This window comes from Mixophyes fleayi, chromosome 1 (genome assembly GCF_038048845.1).
Source record: "Mixophyes fleayi isolate aMixFle1 chromosome 1, aMixFle1.hap1, whole genome shotgun sequence".
In the NCBI taxonomy this organism is placed as follows: domain Eukaryota; kingdom Metazoa; phylum Chordata; class Amphibia; order Anura; family Limnodynastidae; genus Mixophyes; species Mixophyes fleayi.
Genome location: NC_134402.1, coordinates 278,769,526 through 278,794,488, shown reverse-complemented (window position 1 = coordinate 278,794,488; position 24,963 = coordinate 278,769,526). Strand labels below are relative to the sequence as shown.

The following is a 24,963-nucleotide window of genomic DNA, read 5'->3' as shown; positions in this document are numbered from 1 at the left end:
ACCACATCTATCCAGACACAGGGATCTCTCTCAGCGGTCCTGAGTATCACACTCCTCTCACTCTGTCACCCCCGGCAACCACCAACCACTCCCCACTGTCACCCCCGGCAACCACCAACCACTCCCAACTGTCACTTCTCCTTCAAGAAATATATATATATTTTTTTAAATCTTTATAAACACTTAACAATTAACAAATTAAATTAACAAATTAAAAACATCTTAGTATACCAAATTTCAGCCCTTTCTGAATTTTTTTTTCCACACACACTAAGAATTTAGTAGGTCAGTGTATAACTCCGCCCAGCACTGCTGCTTGGTTTTATTTTTTCCACACACACAGACAAACACACGCCACTAAGCATTTATATTATAGATATGGATATATAGTTGTATGTGAATGAACTGAATCCTACAAACAAGACTGGTACAAATGTGATGAATAGTCAAAAGTAAACCCATAATGCCAAAATAAATATAGTAAACCCCCTCGTCCTCTGGGTATGCCGTGTGACCTCACATTTGCTTAAGGTGCTGAAAACATCTGGATGGAGTATCACAGTTCAGAAATTCTGCCTACAGCTTTTTCACCCCTTGAACGTAGATCTCTTAGATGGTTAAAACAAAACACTACATCTATTGTAGGATGAAATGTACTTTTCTCATGGCCTACAGGAGATGAGTATACCCCTGATGGTTCAGATGTCAAGACTGGCATTCTTTGCCCATACCTTGAAGAATGACATCAAGGCCAGGTAGATAAAAAGATTTCTCTTTCCTGCCATTGGGGGACACTGGAGACATTGGGGTATAGTAGGTGGGACTAGGAGTTTAGACAGTTATAAACCTTTTTATTCCTCACACTCCTCTCCTATGCCCCTCCTCTACAGCTCAGAACTCAGTTTTTCTACGTGCCTAAGAGATAGGTCACTTCAGTATAGGCTCCTGCGTATACAGTTAATAGTTATGGGTTTTCCCTTTTTTCATTTTTATTCCCTCTTTAGGTGCATTGCAGGGATCGAACCAGAGGAGTGTAAAGCCCGAGACTCCCTTCACTCTGGCCCCTGCGGAGGAGGCAGCAGCTTCTGAGCCGACTCCCTCCTCACACAGCTTGTCGGCAAATCTCCCCCCTAAATAGACCACGAACAGCTCCAGGGTCATTATATAATTAGTTTGCTGATGAGGTAGACAAAGCAGCTGTATGCTGGTCGGGCAGGGGTGAAGCCATTACAAGATGTCTGTTAATATACCCATGTGAGTACCACCTGTAATTCTTTAGCTTTGCTTTCCATGGCTCTCTAGTTTCAGGTGCTCCTTTAACTTTCAGGTGCATTGCAAGACTTCTCAAAAGTCTTGACCTCTATACCAGCTCTGCATTGTCAGTGATTCATGATTGTTCCATGTCTGGAGCATATTTTGGTGAAGGCCCAATCCAGGGTACTTGTTATTCAGCTTCTCCAGCTCAAGGAGTGGCATGGGTTGCATTATAAAATAGGTCCAAATCGTCACTGTTTAGACATCGGTGAGCATGCCTTTCTGAGGACAAGATACACTACAGGATCTAAAATCCCATTACTGAGCAAGCAGATATGTCAGTTTGTCTATCTCACAATGGCGGTTGCCTTCCTAAAGTAGTGAATACATATAATTCTGTCTGATGGCAGGGTATATAATGACTATTAGTGACAATCAGCCTTGGTTTGAGAGCAGTTTTTCTACATCATGATGCCCACAGTATATACAGTCTAAGGTGTTCATCTTACAGCTTGTTTTGAATTCTGGACTATCTACCTTGCCTTGATGTATGGCTGTTGGCTGTGTGTATAGAGCGCTTGGCAGAATTTTACTGTGCCCAGGCTGCTGCGCTTCTCCTGTCCGCGAATTGCCTCCTATGGATTGTGATCACTGACTTGTCCCCCTTAGACCTGCTGATGGCTGCCGCGTCCATGGCAGTGCATTCTGCTCGTTGTCTAGGGGGAGCAATCCGGCAGGAATGGCAGGAGGAGAGGTTGTAATGACTTTACCTTGATACCCAGACAGTGAATCATTGAGAGACTTCATTATGAACTGTTCCTGCAGAAGGAATATGTTGAGGTGCTTCAAATCTAACATGTCAGAAGGAACTGTCCCTACTCGGGCACAAGGAAGAGAGATTGGAGGAAAAACAGACCCTCTAATGATCCCAGACAGTGCAGATAACTGGCATCCAGCAGACCTTGCATGTTCATAGTGAACATTTCTGTGCTGCAGGAACCCAAAGAGATAAATAATGTGGGGAATAGGAGTCAATTTTGTTTTTCAAAGTGACCTGTATCCTAGAGGCAAAACATAACCCCTGTCCCCTTTACTGGTGAATTATACACACTGCTGATGAATACAAGTAGCTTAGGGTTTTCTAGCCACTTAGAATTACTATTCAAACATTTTATTTACTTTTCTAAAACCTCCTCTCTCTAAGTATTAAAGGGGAAGCTGGCAGGATACTCAACAACTCTCAGCAACCATGCCTTCAAACACAAATTGCTGTATAGAGGAGTTGTCAGATAGAAGCAAGTTTTCCACAGAATTAATGACAAGTTGATATTTCTAAACAATTGTTTGCTTTAACACAGAACGGTCTTCAGTTTAAAAACCATCTACAGCTATAAGCAAAAAGGATACCACTTGCGGTAAAGACCCTGGTTGTAGCTTGCAAAGTTCAATTAACAGTGATGTGTACATGACTTCTGTATGTGGTGGGACCGGAAGCTGAAACAGTTCACCAAAGATGACCTAAACAAAAGAAAGAGAACAAAAACAGATAAAATGTGACCATTCAACCATATTGATGCTGTTCATTTATTTAGTTAAGTTACATCTTTAATACTTACAGCTTTATGTAAAACCCACGTTTGTACGACTAGCTTAATAATTCAGCAAAAGCTACAAAGGTTAATATTTTAAAATATTCCTAACCAGCTCACAGTTCACCTAAAATGAATAGAATGTGCCATGTACAGTACTTTGGGATGGATAACATGTCCAAGCCCCCAGCCAATGACCTAAAAAGTGTGGCACATTACAGGAATGCTATATGCAATGGTCAGATGAGCTGCTGTATATACACTTTTAGATACAGTTGATTGGTGCACTTTATATGTATTGTAATGTGAATGTCAATTTACTGATTTGACCATCTTCCAATGTAGTATTTCACTTACATTTTTTTATTTTGGAAAGTGATATATATATATATAGATATATATATATATATATATATATATATATATATATATATATATATATATATATATATATATATATATATATATATATATATATATATATATATATATATACATATATATACATACACAGATATAAATCATGGTCCCAAAAGTCTGACAAATGTACTACTTATGCAAAAAGACAAATGACTTTCTTTTGAAACTAGTCAAATTCAAATGTAAAACCATCCCCGCCAATTGAATTTTTGAACTTTCCAGACAGTTTACATTGCACGTTTCGAAACGGAAAAAAAAAAAAAAAAAAAAAAGGAAGGATCAACACTTCTCACTTTTGCTTTTTAATTTATCCAAAACAGAAAATTAGACTACTAAATACAATGCACACACCTTGAGCTAAGGATAAGATGCCAGCATGCTTGGTATATACATACCTCAACAATATGATAGTTTAAGGGATACTTATTCTTCCCAGAGTAGCTTAGCAGCTGTGCCGCACTACAAAGTGAAAGCAAAAAAACATTAAGAAAAATGGTTTCCAGTTACATTTTACAAGCTGACCAAAATAGAAAAGTATGATACTATATCTAGAAATATAAAAGGTTTCCACTTATGAACCGCAAAATCAAAATAATTGGTCCATTTCACACTTCTTAACTGCACATTGACAAGTAGTGTAACAAATCATTTAATTTCCGCAAAGCCAGTCTAAATATTTAGGACAATTAAAAAAAAAAAAAAAAAAAAAGCCACGCACTTCATTATAGTTTGGATTTTCAGGAACTAGTTTTATCTGTGTAGCTGTGAGAGCATTTCCAATAAATAGTAGTACACTGCAAGCTTACCACTGAAACACAAATGTTTAAACAAAGTCCATCTTATGTATAGAGACAAAGCTTCTAAAGTGACGATTAAAAGGTCTATGCTTCTATTTTTCATAGAGTCCCTACAAGAAGTACCTCTGCACATGATATGAACTGGCCTGAGAAACATGCTGCCATCTTACAGAGAATCCATCAGTAACTACAGACACTTAACTGAATTCAAGAAACCCCGTACACATGGGAGCCAATAAACCGTATAGAGTGTATTGCGCTGAAGGTGCTTTAAAGGCCATGTGAACTGAAAATGGAGGTTAATTGAAGCCATTTTCAAATGTTGACACTATTAGAGCGGGTAAGTTTCTACCGCAAATCAATGCTTCTTGTGCAGAAATAAAATAATCAGGCTCTGGGAATAAATCCCAATTTATTTTATATTTTACAAAGATTACCACTATGCCACTGCCAAATCCCCACAATTTTTTTTTTTTAATAAGACTACTATGCTTTCCCAAAGAAGGCCACTGAACCTAAAAAAACAAAAACAAAGAACCCCACCCCCCAAAGATACACAAAATGAAAGTTCCAAGTGTAGATCAATATGTTATATAAAGGATCATGCACACTTATGCATACAAGGAACTGATATTTATTTATTTCATGTGGCTATTTAACCAATCGCATAAGATGCATATGTAAATGATTCCACCGACCTAATAAATTATGTTTGCTTATGTATGATAAGTGTGCACGATCCTTGTATAATATATTGACCTACACTCAGTGACTTCATATTGTATCTCAATGTTGCCTCTTGCACTGTAGCCAAGTGCTCAAGACAAAAGGATTTTTATACTTGCGATAAATCCATTTCTTGGATTCCATCTGGGAGACACTGCTACCATGGGGTTGTATGAGGGGAGCGTGGAGTTGGCACTTAGTTAAATTTTTGTTAAATGTATCAAGCTGACAGACCCCTTCCTTCTGCAACCCCTGTATCTCCTCAGTTTAGTTGTAAAGCCCCAAGGAAGTGGAGTCAAACAATCCAAAAACACACAGCAGAAGGGAAATGGATTTATTGTAAGTATTAGAAGCCACTTCTCTCATTCATCCAATCTGGGGGACACTGCTACCATGAGGACATTCTAAATCAGCCCCCCCCAATGGAGGGAGCGCTCTGACAGCCCTGCCCGTAGAGCACTACGGGCAAAATTAGCACATGAGGATGCAAAGTCATTGGAATGATAAACTTTAGTAAATGTATGGACCGAGGACCAGGTGGCTGCTCTACAAAGCTGGTCTGGTGAGGCCCCATGCCTCAACGCCCAAGAAGCCACCATCAAACTGGTGGAATGGGCAGCAATCCTATCTGGCACAGGTCTGTTTGCATTGACATACACCTACCTAATGGTTCAAGTAAGCCATCTGGCAATAGTTTTTTGTAAGCTAGCTATTCCCTCTTATAGGAATCAAACAAAACCAATAATGAATCGTTCCTTCGAATATTGGCTGTCCTCCTGAGATGAATTCGGAGGGCCTTAACCACATCCAGGAGAACTCCATAGAGTTTGGTCCAGAAGATGACGCCACCTCTTGGAAGCACTGGAACTACGATTTCCTGGTTTATATGAAATCCCAAAACCACCTTTGGTAGGAAGGGACCGTACAGAGTACCCCCTGATCATCATGAAATACAAGGAAAGGTTTGCTACAAGAAAGAGCCTCTAACTCTGACACTCTGCGAGCCAATACAATAGCGAAATGGAACGCTACTTTCCATGATAGAAAACGAAAGTCTGCCGACTGCAAGGGTTCAAAGGGTGGCCCTTGCAGTCTATTGAGTACCAAGTTTAGATCCCAAGGTGAAGTAAGTGAAACATATAGCGGATGTATATGCAGAACTCCCTGCAAAAAAAAAAAAGTCTGTATAGTCGGCATATCCTCCAGTCGAAGATGGAAAAATACAGAGCCGAGACTTGAATCTTTAAAGAAGCTAAACAAAGTCCTGCCTCCAAACCATCATGGACGAATGCAAGAAAGCGAGGCAGGTGAAAGGAAGCAGTGTGGGAGGGCGTCTTTTCGCACCACCTAATATATGTGTACCAAATGCGGTGGTATATTTTTGCCGACACAGGTTTCCTAGCCCTCAGAATGTCTACCACAATGGGGGAGAATCCTCTTGACCACCAAAGCCACACCGTTAAAGCCAACCAAGGCAGGTCCTGGTATTGGAAAGCTCCTTAAAGCAGGAGGTCATCCCGAAGAGGAAGCTGAAGACCTTGACCCACCTCCATTAACAGAATGTCTGCATACCAGACCCGAAGTGGCCAAGCGGGAGCCACCAGAATTACTGGAGGACCTCCCTGCTTGACCTGCCCGAGTACACGGGATAGCATCGGAAGGGGGGGGGGGGGGGGGGGGGGGGGGGGGAGTTTGGCAATGACGTCGATGGCTACCACCAACGGGTCCCTGGCTCTTAAACAGAATCTGGGGACCCGCCAGCTGTGTCTCAACGCCATGAGGTTCAGAACCAGCAACTGGAAGACTTCTGGATGAAGCACCCATTCCCCCAGTATTATCGCATGATGGCTTAGATAATCTACCTCCCAGTTCTGGATGGAGGATCACAGCTCCCCACCTCTTCAAGCTGGCGTCTGTGGTCACTATGATCCAGGACCACTGGGCGAAGGACGCGCGTATCTATAGATGTTCCTGGACCATCCAATACCGAAGAGACAACCGGATTAATTGGCGGTCCAAGAGCAAGTGGGATCCTGACTACTTTAAGAGGTCCCACTGAAAGCAGCAGGAATGAAACCGCCCGTAGGAAAGAGTCTTGAAGGCGGCCACCATCTTGCTTAGGAGGCGCATTGATGGTCTGCTGCAGGCCAGAACTCAAGATTTTGTGTCCTGAACAGATTTAATCTTGTCCTCAGAGGAATACTTTTTGCAATCTGGTATCCATTATGAGCCCTAGGAAAGTCATCCTTTGGCAGGGAACCAATTGGGATTTGTGGCGGCTGATTATCCAGCCGTGGCGCTCCAGAATGTTGATGGTAAGTGCCAGGTGCTGGAGTAGCAGCTGGGCTGAGGAAACCTTGATGAGCGCCAGGTGGTCTAGGTATGGCATTATCCTCACTCCCATGGAGTGAAAGCAGGCAGCCATGACCAACATTTTTGTAAACACCCTTGGTGCCGATAAGAGGCCGAAGGGTAGTACTCTGAATTGGTAGTGTAAAATACCTACCGTAAAGTGAAGCAAGGCCTGGTGTCCCTCCCAAATAGGGACGTGCAGACGGGCGAATTCCCAACGTCGATAGACGTCTGTAATGTCTGCTTCCAACCCATTTATTACAGATCAGAGGAACTCCATGCGAAACCTGTCCACCCGCTGGTGAAGATTTAGCATCTTTAAATTTAGATTGGGTCGGAATGAGTCATCCAGTTTGAGAACCAGAAAGAGGTTGGAGTAAAAGCCCTGTCCCCTCTGGCTCCAAGGAACAAGGGCGATGACCCAACTGAAAGAAGAGAGGTGACACAATGAAGCATCGTCTGTCTTCTTTCCAGGTCCCGGAGCAAGTTGGTTGATAAAAAAAAACCAAAAAAAAACAAAAACAACAAACAACGAGGGGCTGGACCTGCAAGAACTATTATGTAGCCCCCTGTCATGATTCCACGAATCCAACCTTCTTTGGAGGACACCATCCACTAATCCTTAAACAGAAGCAGACATCCTCCCACTTCTGCAGCCGCGAGAAGGGGTGGACAACAGGCAATTTATCGGCTTCTCTGGAAGCTTGGGGGGAGGGAAGTCTCGAAGAGTAGAAAGACCTACCCTCTATCAGAGTGACCCCTGTTCCTGAGCAGTCTGGCCCCGGAGGCCTGGCCTCTACCGGAGGGGCTGCTGCCAAAAGGGCTGCCGGAATGAAACGAATCTTTGGAGTTCTAGATTTAAGTACATTTACCGAAATTCTACTAGTGGCCTGGCAAATAATATTGTCCAATTCAGGACCAAATAAAACTGTACCTGAGTAAGGCAAAGTTTCTGCATCACAGGACCTTAACCAGAGTGTTCTTCCAGCTGCTATAGCAGATGCAGGATTAGAAGATGAAATGGAGGCTGCGTTTTGGGCCACCTCATATAAGTATCCTGAAGCCTCCTGGAGGTGCAGGGCCAGAGGGAGCAATTCTGAGTCCTGCCGCCAACTGGTCAGCCCATGCCTCCGTGGCCTTTGCAACCCATGCACATGAAAACATGGGTCTGAAGGTGGTGCCTGCCCTACATAGATGAATTTCAAAAATGCCTCTGCGGTCGGTGGAATCCTGCAGGGCGGCTGTGCCCAGCACTGGTAGAGTAGTGTGGCGAGCCAAGCATGCCACCGGAGTATTCACCCTTGGAATTTGTTCCCAAAGTGCCAGATCCTCTTAATGGAAGGGATACAGGGCAAAGAATCTCAGTGGGATAGTAAAACTACAGTCCAGCGGCTTCAAAGATCTGTGTTAACTCAGCAGACAGTAAAAAATGGATTGCACTTCTTATCTTTTTAAAAAGACCCTGATCAGAAGACTTTGGTTCTTCTAAGTCCAAAAGGTCTAGGGCTTAACGGACTGCCAATATCAGGTCGTCAATACCTTGATATTTATGAGATTACTCCAGGTCAGTTTCCTGTGCGAAACCAGAATCATGCATGAGTCCTCCCTCCTCCTCCTGTTGATCCTTCTGAAACAGAGAGGGACAGAAGAGGATGCGTAGGCTGGTCTTTATATTTAGACAGATTAGGTCTTGGCGAGTCCAAGAATCAGTTTAACCGATCTAGGCCTCTGACCAGGGACATGGGCCTGGGATTGCAAGTGGGGATGATGGGCCAGCCTGCCTAAAATCAGCTGTCTCGGCCATCACTGGTGAGTGACACATAGGGGTCAATAGCTACTGATGTTGAGGGGAGAACCGCGGCAACTGCTGGTATCTCCACTGGCCTAGCAAGCAGCTGAACCAATGTCGCAACTGACTGCGCCAGAGAAGATGCCCACGCCAGTTCCTCCGTAAGAGGTGGTACACAAACCTGGGCAGCGCGGGCTGGATCTCTGCTTCACAGTCAATGTACAGTGCCCCCGGTGCTTGTTGTATAATAGGTAACTTAACACTTTGCACAGGGTGTCTTTCCCTTATCAGACATGTTTCTGAATGGGAATAGTGTCACCGAATTGAGCAGAATGCAATACAGACAATCATACAGGAAACAAAATTGGTATAGATACAAGAACACAACTAATCTATAACAGACAGATACTCAAAAGTGGTGTCTTGTAATAACCTATGTACATGAGTGTAAGTACTGGTTTCTTGGGCATTATTGGTGCCATTGGAACAGTCCAAAATTCTATCTGCGGTGGTGTGGGGGGTGGGCCTCCATTTTTTCTTAGGTAGCCCCCAAGTTTTCCAGCTCCTATATAGCGATGTTAAACTGCAGCTTCCTCAATTAACAAGTCTGCAGTGAACTGCCACCATTCTTGATGGATAAAAAAGTATTTTCAAGTTTTCCCCCTCCTATTCCTGAGAGGAGCTTGGTATGATCCCCAAAAAAAAAAAAAAAAAAAAAAAGAAAAAAGAAAGAGGGTCGCCGCCACAGCTCCTTGCCTTTATGGCAGCGCCAGTATACCGGGTATCAGTCAACGTGACAGCGGCTTAATTAATCCAGCTGTCAGCGCTGAGAAGCAGCAGGTACTATCAGCAAGAGCTGTCCAGCTCACTGTAAGACAGCTGTAGTGCGGCTGTATGGTCAGGAAGCGTGCACTCTTCATAGTGCACGCTACCTGTACTCTGTAAAAGAAAAAAATTGATCTTTAGTAAAAAGGTATAAAACAAGTAAAATAAAATGAAAACTAGACTAGTAGGAAGTAAGCCCAACTCCTTGGGCACTTAATCTAAAACGGAGGAGCTACAGAGGAGGGGTCTGTCAGCTTGATAACTAGTTAACTTGTGTTAAATCTAAGTGCCAACTCCACACGTCCCACCTACAACTCCATGGTAGCAGTGTCCCCCAGATTGGATGAATAAGAAGACACTTTCAATCAAGAAGTATTAATATAATCAAATGCCTCTTCAACACTTACTACCTGCAGTTTGTAAGACTTAATACACAAATCATATGTTTACCATGTTTTTCTCTCTCGCCAATGTGACTTGATGATGCAATGTAGATTTTCTTCTATAACAAATCGTTCAACAGAATGAGTTCCAGGCATTACTGGACCCTAAAATGATAATGCAGAGTACAATAAGTGTGACTTTTCAATGCCCTGATAATGGCTTGGGCAGACCAGAGTTAGGAGATCCATTTCTAAATATGAAAATGGGAGATTAGTTTCAGTACATCTATATAATTGGTCACATAAAATACAGACTCTGCAGTACAAATGTCAGTTACCTCTGGGGCATCTGTGTAGTCAAACATCCTGAATATGACTCTTGGCATTGGGTACATTGAATCATCCGTGTGAGGTGGTGGTGTGAAGGGTGGTAGATTGTGCTGCAGGGCTTCACACAATATGCTATCAAAGGCAAGATATGGGCGCAGTATGTGCCTCTCCTGCCAACGATCCTTCTTAAGCTTTTGAACCTGTGCCCACAGGCAATCAAGATACTGTAACAAGAAAATACACATCATAGAAAATATAAGGTTTATGTTGATCAACACAGGTTTTCATAAACCAAAGCCTATGTGAAAAGCTACTTACCTCTTCCTGTGGGTGAGGCTTATCAGCAGACCATACTTGTAACATAGATAAATGGATCTTTTGACGTTTCCTAAAACAGTGATAAAGGCTGGTTAATGAGCAGTGTGTCTAATTTTAGATCACAGAGTAAGATCTAATTTACTCTTATTTTTTGTTTCCAGAACAGTAATTAAATATTGAAAATAGAAATTTTTATCATATTAGACACTTTGTGCCTTCAATGTCTCCAGCCTGCAATAGCAGAAGACGACGTTGGGTCTGTGGAATAGAAAAAAAAAAAAAAAGTTCTCCGGGTGAGAGAATCCTCGTTACCTCAGGTTGTACGGTAGGTCTAAGAACATGACTTTTCTCTATGATCTCAACAGTCATAATTATTGCTTAACCAGAAGTTAAAATATAAACACAGTTATGATTTTTTTTATGTAACTTTTCAACACTGTGTGCAGGTACACCAAGGGTTAACGAAGCTAAAATATACTCTAGCCAATTGTAGAGTTGTTTAAATATACATATTCAAGATCTTTGAAGTATAAAGAGTTATTGGTGTTCTCCCTACTACAGAGAAGATCAACATTGCTGTACTAGGTCATGGCAGTCCAGATACTGGACTTCAAATAGCAAGACTAAATCGCACAGGAAATATATACATCAAAGTACAACCTTTCATGATTCATATTTGAGACTACTACTGCATATATTCAAAATCAGGGCAACAAACTTCATATGCGTCAGATAAGAATATTTGTAGCATAGAGAAAATAGCAACTTCAATTTTTTCATGTTATAATAATGTTGCATGTATGTGTGCGAAAAACAGTGCTCGGTTTATTGGACTAACCATTATATTTCTATGATGTCCTAATGGGGGTGGGGGTGGGGGAACAAAACAAAATGTGTGCAACTACGAAGCCATAAAACAGCAACACCACCATTTAAAAGCTTACAGACAGCCTTCTCTCAGTGGCCACACAAGGAGGGGTTGATGTGGGGGTGGGGTCATGGTTTTAAAATATTTACTGTAAAGCTAGAAATTGACAGTTTTCTACAGACTACTATTGTGAAGCGGTCACTTTATCTCCATTCCCCTGTGGCAGATTCCACAAATATATGAGTGTTCTCAGTTTGTTTTCACTCTTTAGAAATACGTTTTGCCATTTGTAATACTGGTACATTTTAGTATATTTTATAATAAGTATTGTGGCTTTATTCATCATTAAACTGCATTTAATAATGTTCTGTCTTTGTATTCTTAACGGGATAATAAGCAGCATTTATCACGTCAAAGTATATCTGGCACAACAAAAAATAGGGAAATATTAGGTTTACAATAACTATGAATAATTTAAGTTGTGAGGGAGAACTCAAGAAACAAAATCTTAGTGGTGGCAGTACTGGATGGTTAATAGTGGATGCAAGGGATAAGTTGCGATGGGGTTGATAACTTTTTTTTTTTTTAGATAGAAAAGGTGGTTTTCTTTTGATTAAACCTTGCAGGCTCAGGTGAGTGCCACATGTGACACGCAGTAATTTGGAATTCAATACAGGCCCTTGAGATAGCAGATCTGATCAAAAAGGAAGGGGCCAGGGTTTATAGGTTCATACAGCCAAAATCCAACAAGAAGTTTCTTCATGGTGGTTTTGGAGCTAGCACTATGGCATCACTGTCTCACCTCAATCTCCTGAATACTCACACAAACATAGGCAGCCGAGGGAAGAGGCATACGAGCCAACAATGTCAGGGAACCAAGTCATTACCAGGTGTTCCGATAAACTATCTAAAAACCCTAAGACCTTGAAGTTGTGCTGAAACAACATTGATACACTTCAGAGGATCCCCACTTGGATATAAGCTGTAAAAACTATCCAGATAGCAAAGTCAATTGTCAGTCAATGTCAGCTGGAGGCCTTGACATTCAGGTTCTTGATCCATGGAGATCCACCCTCGCAGCAGAGTGGAGGAGGTAGTGTTATGAACGCTTCTCTTCAGGGTAGCAGAGGTGCTCCAGTGAGAGTCTAGTGCCTGTCTGATGCCTGTCCATGGGTGGGAGGCCCTCATCCAGAGCTTCACTCATCAGGAATCCAGTGATAAGAATGAAGTCCCTGGAAAAAGGGATTTTGTACCCCTATAAGCTTTGAAGAAATGATTTTACAGCGAGTTGTGGTTAAGCTTCCATCCCCTATAGGGCAGGGTAATAAAAATCTGAAGAAGTTTCCTGCTAAGCTTCCAACTGGAATCAGAATTAAAAGGTAGGCAAAGGAAAGGCTGTTGTCCAATGTTTCCTGCAAGATCAAAACCAATCAGTAGTCTACAAGTGTTCCTTAAACACTGGATTACGTAGCCAGACCACTTTTGAACCAAATGAGGATTTATGCACCCCGATTATAGTGCTAAATCATACAGTTCTCCACCTCAGAATAATGGCTTCAAGGTCATCAGGATGAGATGGGACATATTCTTGGTTGATTAACCACTAGGACCAAGATGTCGGATTACCATTTTCTCCTGGGCCATACCAACGTTATTTTCAGGCGCTCAGACAGCAATGGGTGAAAGTATTAGAGAGAAAGGCGATGGGAGGTTACCGGTATAAAAATTCCCATGGGACAATCAGAGTCTAAAACCAGAGACATCCCTGATGCCATGAACTTGAGCCGTAACTGTCCAGCTTGCTGTTCAGTCAGGATGCCAGGAGCACCGCCAATTAGTGGTTACCTGCGCGCACACACACACAAAAAAAAAACGTGTACTGCCTTGTAATCCCAAAGTGGGATCATAAGGTGATAAAAGAGGTTACCCTGGGAGCTGGACACGTATGTGACCGACTTTGGCCAAGAGGTGATGCTCTGCCAGAGAGATGCTGTGGAACCTATCTCACTGGATTTATTTGAACGGATTTCCTCACTCGTTGGATCGTTAATGGAGCCGTGCCGTATTTAATCCTGTTCTGCAGAATAAATCATCCTTCTATTTTTCCTCTAATACCGTGTCTAATTGGTTTGGGAACCACATATCTTCACACTGCCCCTCGCCCAAACTAGTAGAGCTATTGTTGTTGCTGTCAAAGCTGCAATTATGCTTGTTTGCTACTTTGACAACCAGAAGAGGGATGAAGATATACCCTGTCAGTTTATGACACTGGACACTGTCTCTGTCTAAATTAGTGTCTATGCTAAAACTGACACAGCATGGTTTGGAATTGAGTTGGAAATAAGAGTCCACTGAACTCTGGGGAAAAGGTAAGCGTGCTTGAAAACTGTAAGGAGAGACCCCCGTCCCCTCCCCCACAATTCCGTTAGTTTGGCTGAAGGGAGTGGGAAGGAACAAGTTAAGAGACACTATTTTAACTAAATGCCCACTTAAACTTAACTTACTTGAGATAGCTTTCAATTTGTGATAAAATACTGTCCATCTCAACATCCTTCTTCTCATATAACTCTTTTCCAACCCATGGCAGGGAGGAGAGAACAGCAAACACATACCAATCAGATCGAACCTAAAAAGGTAAAACAAATTGGATATATGAATTTTGTAGTATATAAAGGTGCAAAGATTCTGAAAATCTCCAATGTCATGGGTACATATGGAGCACAGAATTTACTCATCAACCTCCAAGTGCAGAAACTTCAAACAACCAGCACTTGCTGATCATCCTCAGTTTACTTTTCTTGAGCTTTGATTGACTGATGAAATTCAATACTAGAATAGCAACCAGTGCATGATCAATAATGAAAGCCAAGTTGTGAGAAGTTCCTGTATATGTAAAGTACCAGAAACAAAACTTTACACAACGCTCCAGAACAGCAAATCAGAAGTGTTTCATGTTCCAATCAATTCAATACACCTTGCTCAGCAGCAGACCAGTATTTAGCACATCTGAATGAAACTCCACTTAACACCTGAAACACACAACTTTGTACTTGAGCAGTTCAAAATAAGTACAAAATACAAAACAAAAAAAACCCCAAACAACCATCATGTGACTTTAAAATCAATATAGGACCAGCTTTCTTTAGAAGTACATATAGGCAAGTTGGCAGATTGAGTGAATGTTAAGTGTTAGAACAAAATAGTTAAGTACTTTACTAGATAGAAATAGTCACGAACTACTGCTTAATGTAGCAGATGTGCAACATTTTAGTTCAAAAGTGGCTGCACAGAGTAGACTTTAAAACTGTTTAATATGTAGGCCACTTAATTACTGAGCTAGCAATTAATGCATGCAATAGATCTGCTCTACAAAGACCAAGGGCTCCACTCAAGGAAATCCCCATTAACAATTTGTCACATGATTTACTGTGGTCAACAAGGAAACCAAGGCATCAGACCTGAAATACAAGTGTATATATGTGAAGAGGCAACTGCAGTGTTCATCTACAGATTTAAGTGAACAGCAGCTGTATATAGGAAAACATTTAAATCCAAAGTTATAACTATCACAAATATCTTTAGCTATGATAAAGCTCCTGAAAACATGTACACATTTATATTGATCAATGTTAGTAGCTTTTTGTTTATAGGATGGAAAAAAAACCTGCATTTTAGGCGTAGTGGTACTTTAAGCAGGTGTACCCCTGAAGTCTGTGTGCAAGTTTTGTTCTAGTTGTTGAGGACCACTAAAAAACCCAGAATATTGTTTAAGTTTTATATTTTAATGTAAGCCTCTTACCTGGGGGGTATTTTCTTCTTGCGTGACAGCAACAAAACTTTCAAACATTGCTACCAAGGATGGGGCTGCGATGACATGGCAATTCACAATATCTGACAGAAAACGTACCTTTAGGTCAATAAGAAAAAAAAATCCGTCAAAAAAAAAAACATTTTAGGAGTCATGAAAAAGCACACACTGAAAAACAAGACTATATGTGAAGCTTAAGCACAATCTTGTTAAATATGCACATCTAAATCAAATTGGGTACTGTTATTTTCCTTTCCTCTATGGAATCCATGGTGGCTCTTATGAATGGGTTAACTCAGTGGTTCCCAAACTTTTGCAGTTCGCGGCACCCTTAGAGTCTCCAAATTTTTTCAAGGCACCCCTCCAAAATAATTATTGCGTAGTCCTGTTTTAGAAGTAGTTGGGTCAAAAAATTGTAATAAGTATTTAGGTCAGGACAGAAATACTTATTTAGTTGTATGCAAAAATGCCCCCTCTGCATCCAGACACTCTGCCCTCTCTCACACTGCCCCCTCTCACAATGTCCCCCTCCTCTGCCCCTCTCACGCTGTGTCCCCCTCCACTGCTCCTCTGCCCCCGTCCCACTCCTCTGCCCCGCGCCAGGCGCCAGCCATAAACAAAAGAAAAAAAATTACAGATTGGTAAGTTTGTGGTTTTTTTTATGGTTGGCCCGCGGCACCCCAGTGACAGCGCCGCGGCACCCCTGGGAGCCGCGGCGCACAGTTTGGAAACCGCCGGGTTAACTCCTTGCTCAGCTGAACAGAGACAGGAAAAAGCACCCTTTGCAGGAATATAATGTGGCTCCCCCTTCCCTCATGTGTGTGTAACTTCCCAGGCTGCTTCTGAAAAATAGAACATTCAACATGTGTAGGAATATATTATGGCTGCCATGGAGTCCATTGAGAAAAAGAAATTAACGGTACCTACTTTGCTTATTTTCTCCTCAAACTCCCTAGCAGCCCTCACGAATGGGATGTACCCAAGTAATGATAGTGGGTGGCCCAAAAGATAAAACAGACACCAGTAAGGATGCAAATAAAAGATATCTACTGCTCTAAAGTTTGAATATTTCTTCCAAATTGACCATTCTTGGATGAAATCACACAAAGTAGATAATGTTTCGAGAAAGTATACAGGGTTAACCATCATGCTGCTTTACAGCGTTCACATGTTGAGGCATAAGCTTTCCTAGGCCAGGATGCAGCTACTGCTCTTAAATGAATGAGCCATAAACTGATTTCCACTTATAAGCCTATATAACTTCCCGCATCCATCTTGGGAATATATCCTTAGATGGGAAATACCCTTTTATGAGCTCCCATTAGATGAATGAAGGATGAATAGGTGATCAGTCTTCCGAAATTCCTTAGTCCTTGAGATATAAATAGAGATTGCTCACACAAGGTCAAGAGTATTCAAGCGTTCTTCTTGAACACTACTTTAAGTAAAAATTCAGGATTCATCCAAAATACTACTTTGTCATGGTAGATATACAAAAACTGTTGCTTATACCTTAATGTATGCAGTTCTCAGACCCTTCTAAAGTAATTGCCACTAAAAAAAATCTCCTGAAGTAAAAGCCACTTAAGTGAGAAGTTTTTGTAAAGGTTCAAAAGGACTTGATAACAAGGCTTCTTGGACAATATTAAAGTCTCATGGGGTCAACAAGGGCTTAGTTGAAGGACTAATGCTTTTTACTGCTTGCATCAAATTATCTTGTAGTAAGATTTTGTTCAAGTCTTGTGTCACAATGAACAATCTGAGCAGATACCTGTACCTTCAATGTGTTTAGCGCAAAAGGCCTCTAGTCCTTCATGAAGGAAGTCAAGTATCTGGTGCAGATCTTAGGGCCTATATAGGTGTAATGCTTGGGGGCCTATATATTTGGCTTACTCCAGAAGAGAAGCTTTTTCCAGATTCTGTAATAAATCATGGATGAATTCTCCTATCTGTGGGTAGTCAAACGGCTACATCGAATGCAGAGGAGGAAAGCAGTGCTGTATTGGACGTGAACTTTTTCTCTGCCCATACCATCACGGCTCTGCTACTGGTGCATTCTTGTCCGTTTATGATCGTCACCCCTGTCCGGCTGTCTGAAAATATTTTAAGATGTTTGCATCACAGAAGATATTGAAAGTAACATTGCCTTGCAGACAGCTCTCAACTTCAGTTTTTGTTGCAACAAACCATGGTCCATTTGCATGCGAATATGTGCTAGATCCGTAGTCAATATTTCCCACTCTGGTGACATAATCCAACGTTGATAAATCGGAGATGGATACAGAACTAGATTAGTGGTTTTCTTACCCCTTGGTAATTTTGCTCTATTGATCCAAATTTTCTTGACAGTTTTCAACCCGGTCAGTCATTCCAGTTGAAAATATTGCATGTGTCATTTTGCAAATGGTATAATTCCCATCTGCAGAAGCTGGAAGAAATCCTTTATAGATGATTACCTTCGGGCATGTACTGTGGGACCGTTCTTGAGTAACATTTCTCTGGATACTGTCAACTTGTCATTTGATTTATTTATGATCTTGTAAAAGATGCATTACATTCATTGTGCAAGCCTTTGGATCAAACACTTATCCTGAATTAGAAGTCGAGTTATTGCAAAGACACAGCAAAGAAGCAATAGGATTTTATTTCTCCAATATGCTCATGTTCCACATAATGCCAGTACGTGCATACCCAATAGGAGGAAAGGTAGAAGAGGAAGAAATTCAAAAGGACATAATTACAATGTTAAAAGAACTTGTATGGTATTTTAAATATTTATAATCTATATCGTTATCTACATCCAAAAAGTTTTAAGTGACACATAACTGATACAATTATCTCAATCAATTTTAATGTAAATCATAAGTATATACATAAACACAAATGCACGCCTGATCTTTTATTCTGTTTAGCCTTGTACATTTAAGGGTTATGGCCTTTTGACATACATTTGGGCAGCAGTTTTCTGAAGCTACTGTAAAAGCAGACTGTTTTATTAGACCGACAATGGTCCACCGTTTCCCATTCTTTGCAGATCAGATCTTTAATGACTTTTTTGCACTAGGATGACCCTGTGTTTCCACCGATTACCCTCAAAGAAACCATCCTACAGGGATTATGCGAGTGGTACATCTTGTGTGCTCATAGCATTGTAAATGTGTTGCAGCAGGATTCATTTGATCTCTATATTAAAAGGCTTGGAATTTTCAATTATCTCCCCTTCATCACTTCCAGAAGATTCATATATTCACTCAATAATTCTTCCATCTTCTAATTAGAGGATCTTGGTATATCATCAGGCTCCAAACATACTTGCATCCTAGCCACCTTTATTCCCTGGCAATTATAGAGCTCGATCAGCTTGCAATTGCTTTCATCATCCAATTTATAAGTTCTTTAAATTGTTCAGGAGTCTGACCTACAAATTCTCAGGTATGTGGTATACAATCCATGCCCAGATTTGAGTCATAATGAACTCCTAGCTCCATATCATACAAATACCACAAACTCTAGTTTGTTTGTTTTCTAGTGTTTTTTGCTAGCTTTCTTCCTCCTACTGGCTTTGAAGGATACTGAAAAATATTAAACATTACTAACTAATCAACTAATCTAAATAAAATGAGAGAATACACCCTTGCTAGGGGCTTGCCTTGAGCTGGTGCTTTTTGGGTCAGGCTTTCTGACCCTTAGGTATGCAAGACAATTCTTTTGCAGAGATATGGATTTGCAATAGTAAACTGAATGACATGACATGCTGGGCAGCTCCATACTGTTGTATGCATGCCAGGTGACCCAGAAGTATGCATGGCTGGGCAGCACTCTTCAATGATGCGCTGGGTCGCATTGGAGAAGCAGCACGCTTGCGAATTTGCTACTTTTAAAAAAGCTAATAGCGGCCCAGGGAGCCACCCGCATCTAAGCTAGCATAATCTGAGTGGTGCAACACAGACCCTCTGGGATCCCGCCCAAGAACACAAGGCAAATCCCTTAAGAAAAACAAGAAAATCTCCCTACTCCAGCATCTGCTGAAGAGACAGTAAAGACACAAGGTAAAGAGGAGTCACATTATATACCTGGTGAGGGGGTTTCCTTTCCCTGTCTCTGGCAGCCCTAACAAACTCAGTTGAACAGAGAGTCAGTGGAGAACATTTTAGTTTCGAAGAATGAATAGCTGTAGTTGTCCATTATGTCACAGCAGCTATACATGCTAAGAAGTACATAACTAGGCACTACAAGTAACACACTGCTCACTATTAAAGTGTTTGAAAAATGAGCAAATACACTTTATAAACTCCTAAATACTTAAAGCAAGATTGCAACCAGCAAACCACAGCCTAAAACATGCTTCACCAACCAAGGGTTCTAAAGCATAATAGGCGTTTTAGAAAACTGGAGATACAGAAGCAATGCAGATCAAGATACTCTGAGATCCACACATGGAAACAATTTAGGAAAACACCTCTTAATAGTGGTCATTTATAATTTATGTTTTACAAATATATCTTCCTTAAAAAACACCAAACCCCCCCTTCCCCCCGACATAATAGGTAGCAACTTACAATATATGTGGCCTCAGTGTAAGAATTCGATTTTATGGCTTCTTTGAGCTGTCGAATCATAGCTTCAACAAATTCTCCACCAAAATTGTAGTTCCTTGCATTCAGCAGTCCCACTAACGTAGTGTAAACAGTCATTTTCTCTGGCAAACACCGAGCGCTACATTTATGATGAAAAAAAGAAAAAGAATACAATGTTTACATGTGTGCATTTGCCCATGGCAGTCTCACAGTAAGCAAACAGCTTTTAAACCACATGAAAAACAGAGCAGTCAGACATCAATGATCCCTAACCAGCACACTTTTTAACAGATCAACATTAAGGGGAACAAGTTTTGGCCAAGAATTTCCACAGGGTGTGGAACACATTTCCTGGTGTGAAGAGAATTGTTTCCATTATGCAGGAGAGGCTGGATTGCTGTTTTGGATTCCGCTCCCTGAAGGTTCATGTTTCGGACCTTTTTCTTTCAGAGAAAGCTGCACTTTTGAAGTGTGCCGACTTTCTTACATGGCGTAATGCATGTGCATCCTCCTTACTTGGAGGATAAGCCTTTCTTTTGGCGATCTCTACAGCTAGGATAGATAGTCATGTAAGATACTGCCAATTTTCCAAACCTGGTATGAAGAATGATATTGCTGAAACATTTTGTTCCGCCCAGCACATTATTTTGCTGGTTTCCCTCATAGCAAGGGAGTTGCTGGTGTAATTTTTATAGCCTTTCCTCAAAACAAACGCTCACTAAAGCAGGCCTGACCAACTTATTTCTCTCCAAGTGTTGTGAAACTACATTCCCCAGTATACTCTGCCAGTCTTCGGCTGGCTATCTACTGGAAAAGCATGTTGGTGCTTGTAGTATCACAACACCTGGAGAGCTACAGGTTGGTCAGACCTGCTTTACTCAGAGGAAACCATTTGTTGTGAAGAAAGGCTAGAGAATAGAACACCGCTCACAATCCCAGAACATTTATCAGGAGATTTTCTTGCTCTGGAGTCCAAGGACCCTGAAAGCGGCACTGAAGACACACAGCTCCACAGGCCCAAAAGCTTGCGTCGGTTGTCACAACTGTCCAATCCCAAAGGGTAAAGGGGCGGTTTTGTTGAGATTGTCGATCTTCATTCACCACAGGAATGACTGACGCACTATTTGAGATAGCTCAATGAACTGGCCGGTCAAAGGATGGTTTGATTTCAAGTCAATCTGGAAATCTCTTCAATGAAATCATGCAAATTCCACTGCGTCACAGTCTAAACCACCATATCATCGAAGATATTCATGCAAAAATGAACAGTCGTCCATCTGCAAGCCAATTTACTAGTCATTGTAATGAAAGAATCTTGTCCTCTGGCAAGAACAACTCTGCTGTCGGGTGTCAAACAGCAGCCCTAGAAAAACAATCAGCTAGGAAGTTAAGTTGGATTTTTGTTATCTGATGATCCAACCATGAGATTCTAAAGCCTGGACAGCCATCTGCACATGGGGCCTACAGCAAGGTCAGAGATCACACCTTGATGAACAGATCATCCAGAAGAATAAAAAGGGTACTGCAATCATCATGATAGCCTTTTCTCATATATTCAGTTAGGAAAAAATACAGATACTAACACAGCCCTAAAATTTACAGAAAAATATGCAATTTCCTTGATAGATTTCAATATCTCCTTTATATAAAAGATATTGGGAATACTATAAATAACAAATTATGAAGAAGTCATATCTAAAAATTAAATGTAGCGTCTTAAAATGTCTATTTGCAGTGTCTGCTAACAATAACACAATCTCATATGCGTTTACAATGTTTTATGCTGTATAAAGAATACTGGTTTTACAGTGTCAAGGCTATTTATATGCAGAAACAGTGCAAGCACAAAATAAAATAAGATACAAACAGAAGACAGCTTCAGACACCTACAATGTAAAGAGAGGGGAGCCACTTAAATGGATAATTACTATATAACTAATAAAAATCAATATTGCACTTCCTTACTTTGGAAAGCACTGAATGTATTTACAGTATATACAGTATAACTTTTAAACACATATGTATAAGATATACAAGCATACACTTACACCGCACAGAGAATTTTCAAGATCTTGCTTTGGTAGTTTGGTAAATCAGCTTCCAAAACACCAGCCAGCCCTTCTAAGTTGCTCTCCATTGATACAGTATTCTGATAAAAACAGAATTTTACATTTCATATTGACATAATCATCAGTTTTCTGCAATAATTACAAAGCAGGCCACTGTCAATTGACAAATGAGATATAACTGTCAATAACTGTGGCAGCTAGAAAGTACGAGTGGGATTTAATAGCCAATATATCACAGAAAACAGACCAACTATTGGCTTTGGGTGGATATTTTCACATAGCCCTTTAACTCTTGTGAAACAATATTTAAATTTACTTAAACAAATCTCATGCACAGACCAAAAGAAAACAATTATAATATTTCACCTTTTCTCCAACTAGACATATCAAATAATCTAACCGGTGTTCTATGTCAACGTAATCTGAAGTCTTTTGCTTCTTGTGAGGTTGGCCTCCTGAACAGAAGAAAAGAAAAGAAAAACAACTTATTAATGAAATTGCACACTTAAACTCTGGATGCAGGACAAACCTTATCAACTGTTCTACAACCACAAGTGCAGACAAAATAACAGAGTCACAGGTCGGTCTATAACATGCTTTAAATTGCTCATTGCCAGCTTTTAATATGTGCCATGTACTTCTAAACAAGTCACTGTAGAAATAAACATTAGTTTTTATCCATAGCTAATACATCCATGGGCATTGTGTGAGGACAGTGCGTCTGGATTAGTTCATTCAAAAATCACCTAGGCAAATTGTTGCAACCAAACAGTGGTGCGTTCAACAGATGGCAAAACAGGCAGAGTAATTCCTTAGAAGCACAGTGTAGGCATGTGATGGAAGCCCAATTCCTAGTCACCACACAAGATAGTCACAGACCCCCAAAACAGTTTTTATAACGCAGATTATTCCCACAGTCATTAAGATAATGGGGAGTTTATTAGGGCAGCAGTAACTCGCTGGAGATTGGGGTTAGCTGGTCATATTACCACCAAAGTGCCCCCCCTCCAGATGACCTTTGGTTCCCTGGGGGAGAGGATGCCTAAGAGCCTGGGCCAGAGTATTATTTTGCCATGTCCCTTTTGATTAGAGGACAAAAGTGTATAATATAGATTTTGTTTACTCTACTTGTTTAGCCAAGACCCCTTGTCCCGTCTTATCTTTGATTAACTCTTCCACCTGGCAACATTTAAGAATTCATTCTTCTAACAATAAATTACCTAAAATACACAGGAAATATCACATATTTTAGCACATGCATGTGAACAAAAAGTACAATAAACTAACACAGCCCGATGAGAACAGTTCAGTTGGCAGATAGAGGCATGATATAGATATATAAACAATACGTTTGAGCCCAGGTTCACAGCATGCGTACTAGCAGTAAAAAAAAAGGTAAAAAAAAAAATCACTGACCTCTATACCAATAGTTACACTACATTTGCATTAGGTGAGAAAGGTTGATATATTTTGACATCTTCTACTCTATGGGGTGAAATTCAACTGTTAAAAATTCCACGCGAGGTGCCTCCTGAACTGCCGCGTGACTGACACCTAACGTGGATTATTTAATTTTTTTGACAGAAGTAACGCTCAATTTTGCTCGAGACGCATAGAGGTGCAATACAATACAGGTGCAATACAAATGAGAGGTACTTTTTACAGTAGTAACAGCAAAAATACATGGCCACAGTGTGCAGAGGAACATCACGGTCAATTGAATCTGCCACCAAGTCAGTAATTATTTTTTCGCATCCCAATGTGCAATTTTTTTTTTTTCATATAAAGCGATTTGTTTTCCACTAGACAAAACCTTACTGGACAAAGCTTGAGGTGCATATATAATGTATAATATATAGAGATAATGCAAAGTGAAAAGTGTATTGCATGTATAACAAAAAAAAATATTGTTCACTTCAGTTATTTATCTTAAATATAGAATTAAAAAGTGTAAGAACAGACATCAATATGGTCAACAAAACCCTAGCGAATTGTAAGTCTCTCATTGGACAGTCGCCAAGCACTGAAATACATATATTATACATACATAAATACATCCCGAGTATGTGGAGTGCTGTCTGGCAAGGCGAGATTCCCACAAGTCCCCTACTGAACACCAACATCAAGTTTCAACTATCACTCTTTCAAGTTAGTACATATTGAGCGCTTAGCTTATTGAATGTCTCGCATCTGATGAAAGACTTCGTTTTTTTTACCAAACTGATGTCTGCACTTATACTTCAATAAGAAAAATATCTGAAAAGTTGTTCCAGGATATCCATACTATCTCCTCTTGATCAAAAAATGTTGAAGGCTCACTATTTATGTCTATGTGCAAAATTAATTGGTGAAGGGAATCTATTTTACAGAGATATGTGAAAATACTATCTTCGATTAATAACAAGCTGATGATATTTATGGTGCATTTATTTATGGATTTTTGTAAGTGTAATTCATTAGATGATCTGTCATTTACTGGAGATAACTGCTACCATCTTGCACAAGCATGTTCTTAATTTTTCACAAATTGGTTGAGATCTTTATTATACACAATTGTCCAATCTTTTATAGGAATAGAGCATGGGTGATGTGGCCCCTCCCCATGTTCTTGTCACAGAGTGTCATCAGAAGGCTTTATATGGAAATATGTGACTGTATGGCCTTACTTTAAACTGAAGCAGTAATTTACAGACAATATTTTTGTGGTACACAATTTTTGAAGATAGCTGTGGTACTCACTTAAGTGGTTATTGTTACAGTGCTGTTTATTTTTGTCTATGTAGTATTAATACAAGTTTCACAACCCACAGCAAATAATTTAAGAAAAAAGAAAGAAAGGGTTAAGCCTAATGAAAAGA

General features: G+C 40.5%; 1 protein-coding gene across 1 annotated transcript in view; it reads right to left on the bottom strand.

Moving 5' to 3' along the window:
- Positions 1-24,963, bottom strand: part of NCBP1 (nuclear cap binding protein subunit 1) — a 37,683-nt gene that overhangs the window by 12,057 nt on the left and 663 nt on the right. Inside the window, exons 2-11 of the mRNA XM_075210924.1 lie at positions 22,472-22,560; positions 22,085-22,185; positions 20,019-20,175; positions 15,451-15,558; positions 14,156-14,277; positions 10,784-10,853; positions 10,474-10,689; positions 10,203-10,300; positions 3,659-3,722; positions 2,662-2,772 (exon numbers count right to left, since the gene is read on the bottom strand). Coding sequence (XP_075067025.1) covers positions 2,662-2,772; positions 3,659-3,722; positions 10,203-10,300; positions 10,474-10,689; positions 10,784-10,853; positions 14,156-14,277; positions 15,451-15,558; positions 20,019-20,175; positions 22,085-22,185; positions 22,472-22,560 — 1,136 coding nt within the window. The remainder of the gene's footprint in view (positions 1-2,661; positions 2,773-3,658; positions 3,723-10,202; positions 10,301-10,473; positions 10,690-10,783; positions 10,854-14,155; positions 14,278-15,450; positions 15,559-20,018; positions 20,176-22,084; positions 22,186-22,471; positions 22,561-24,963) is intronic.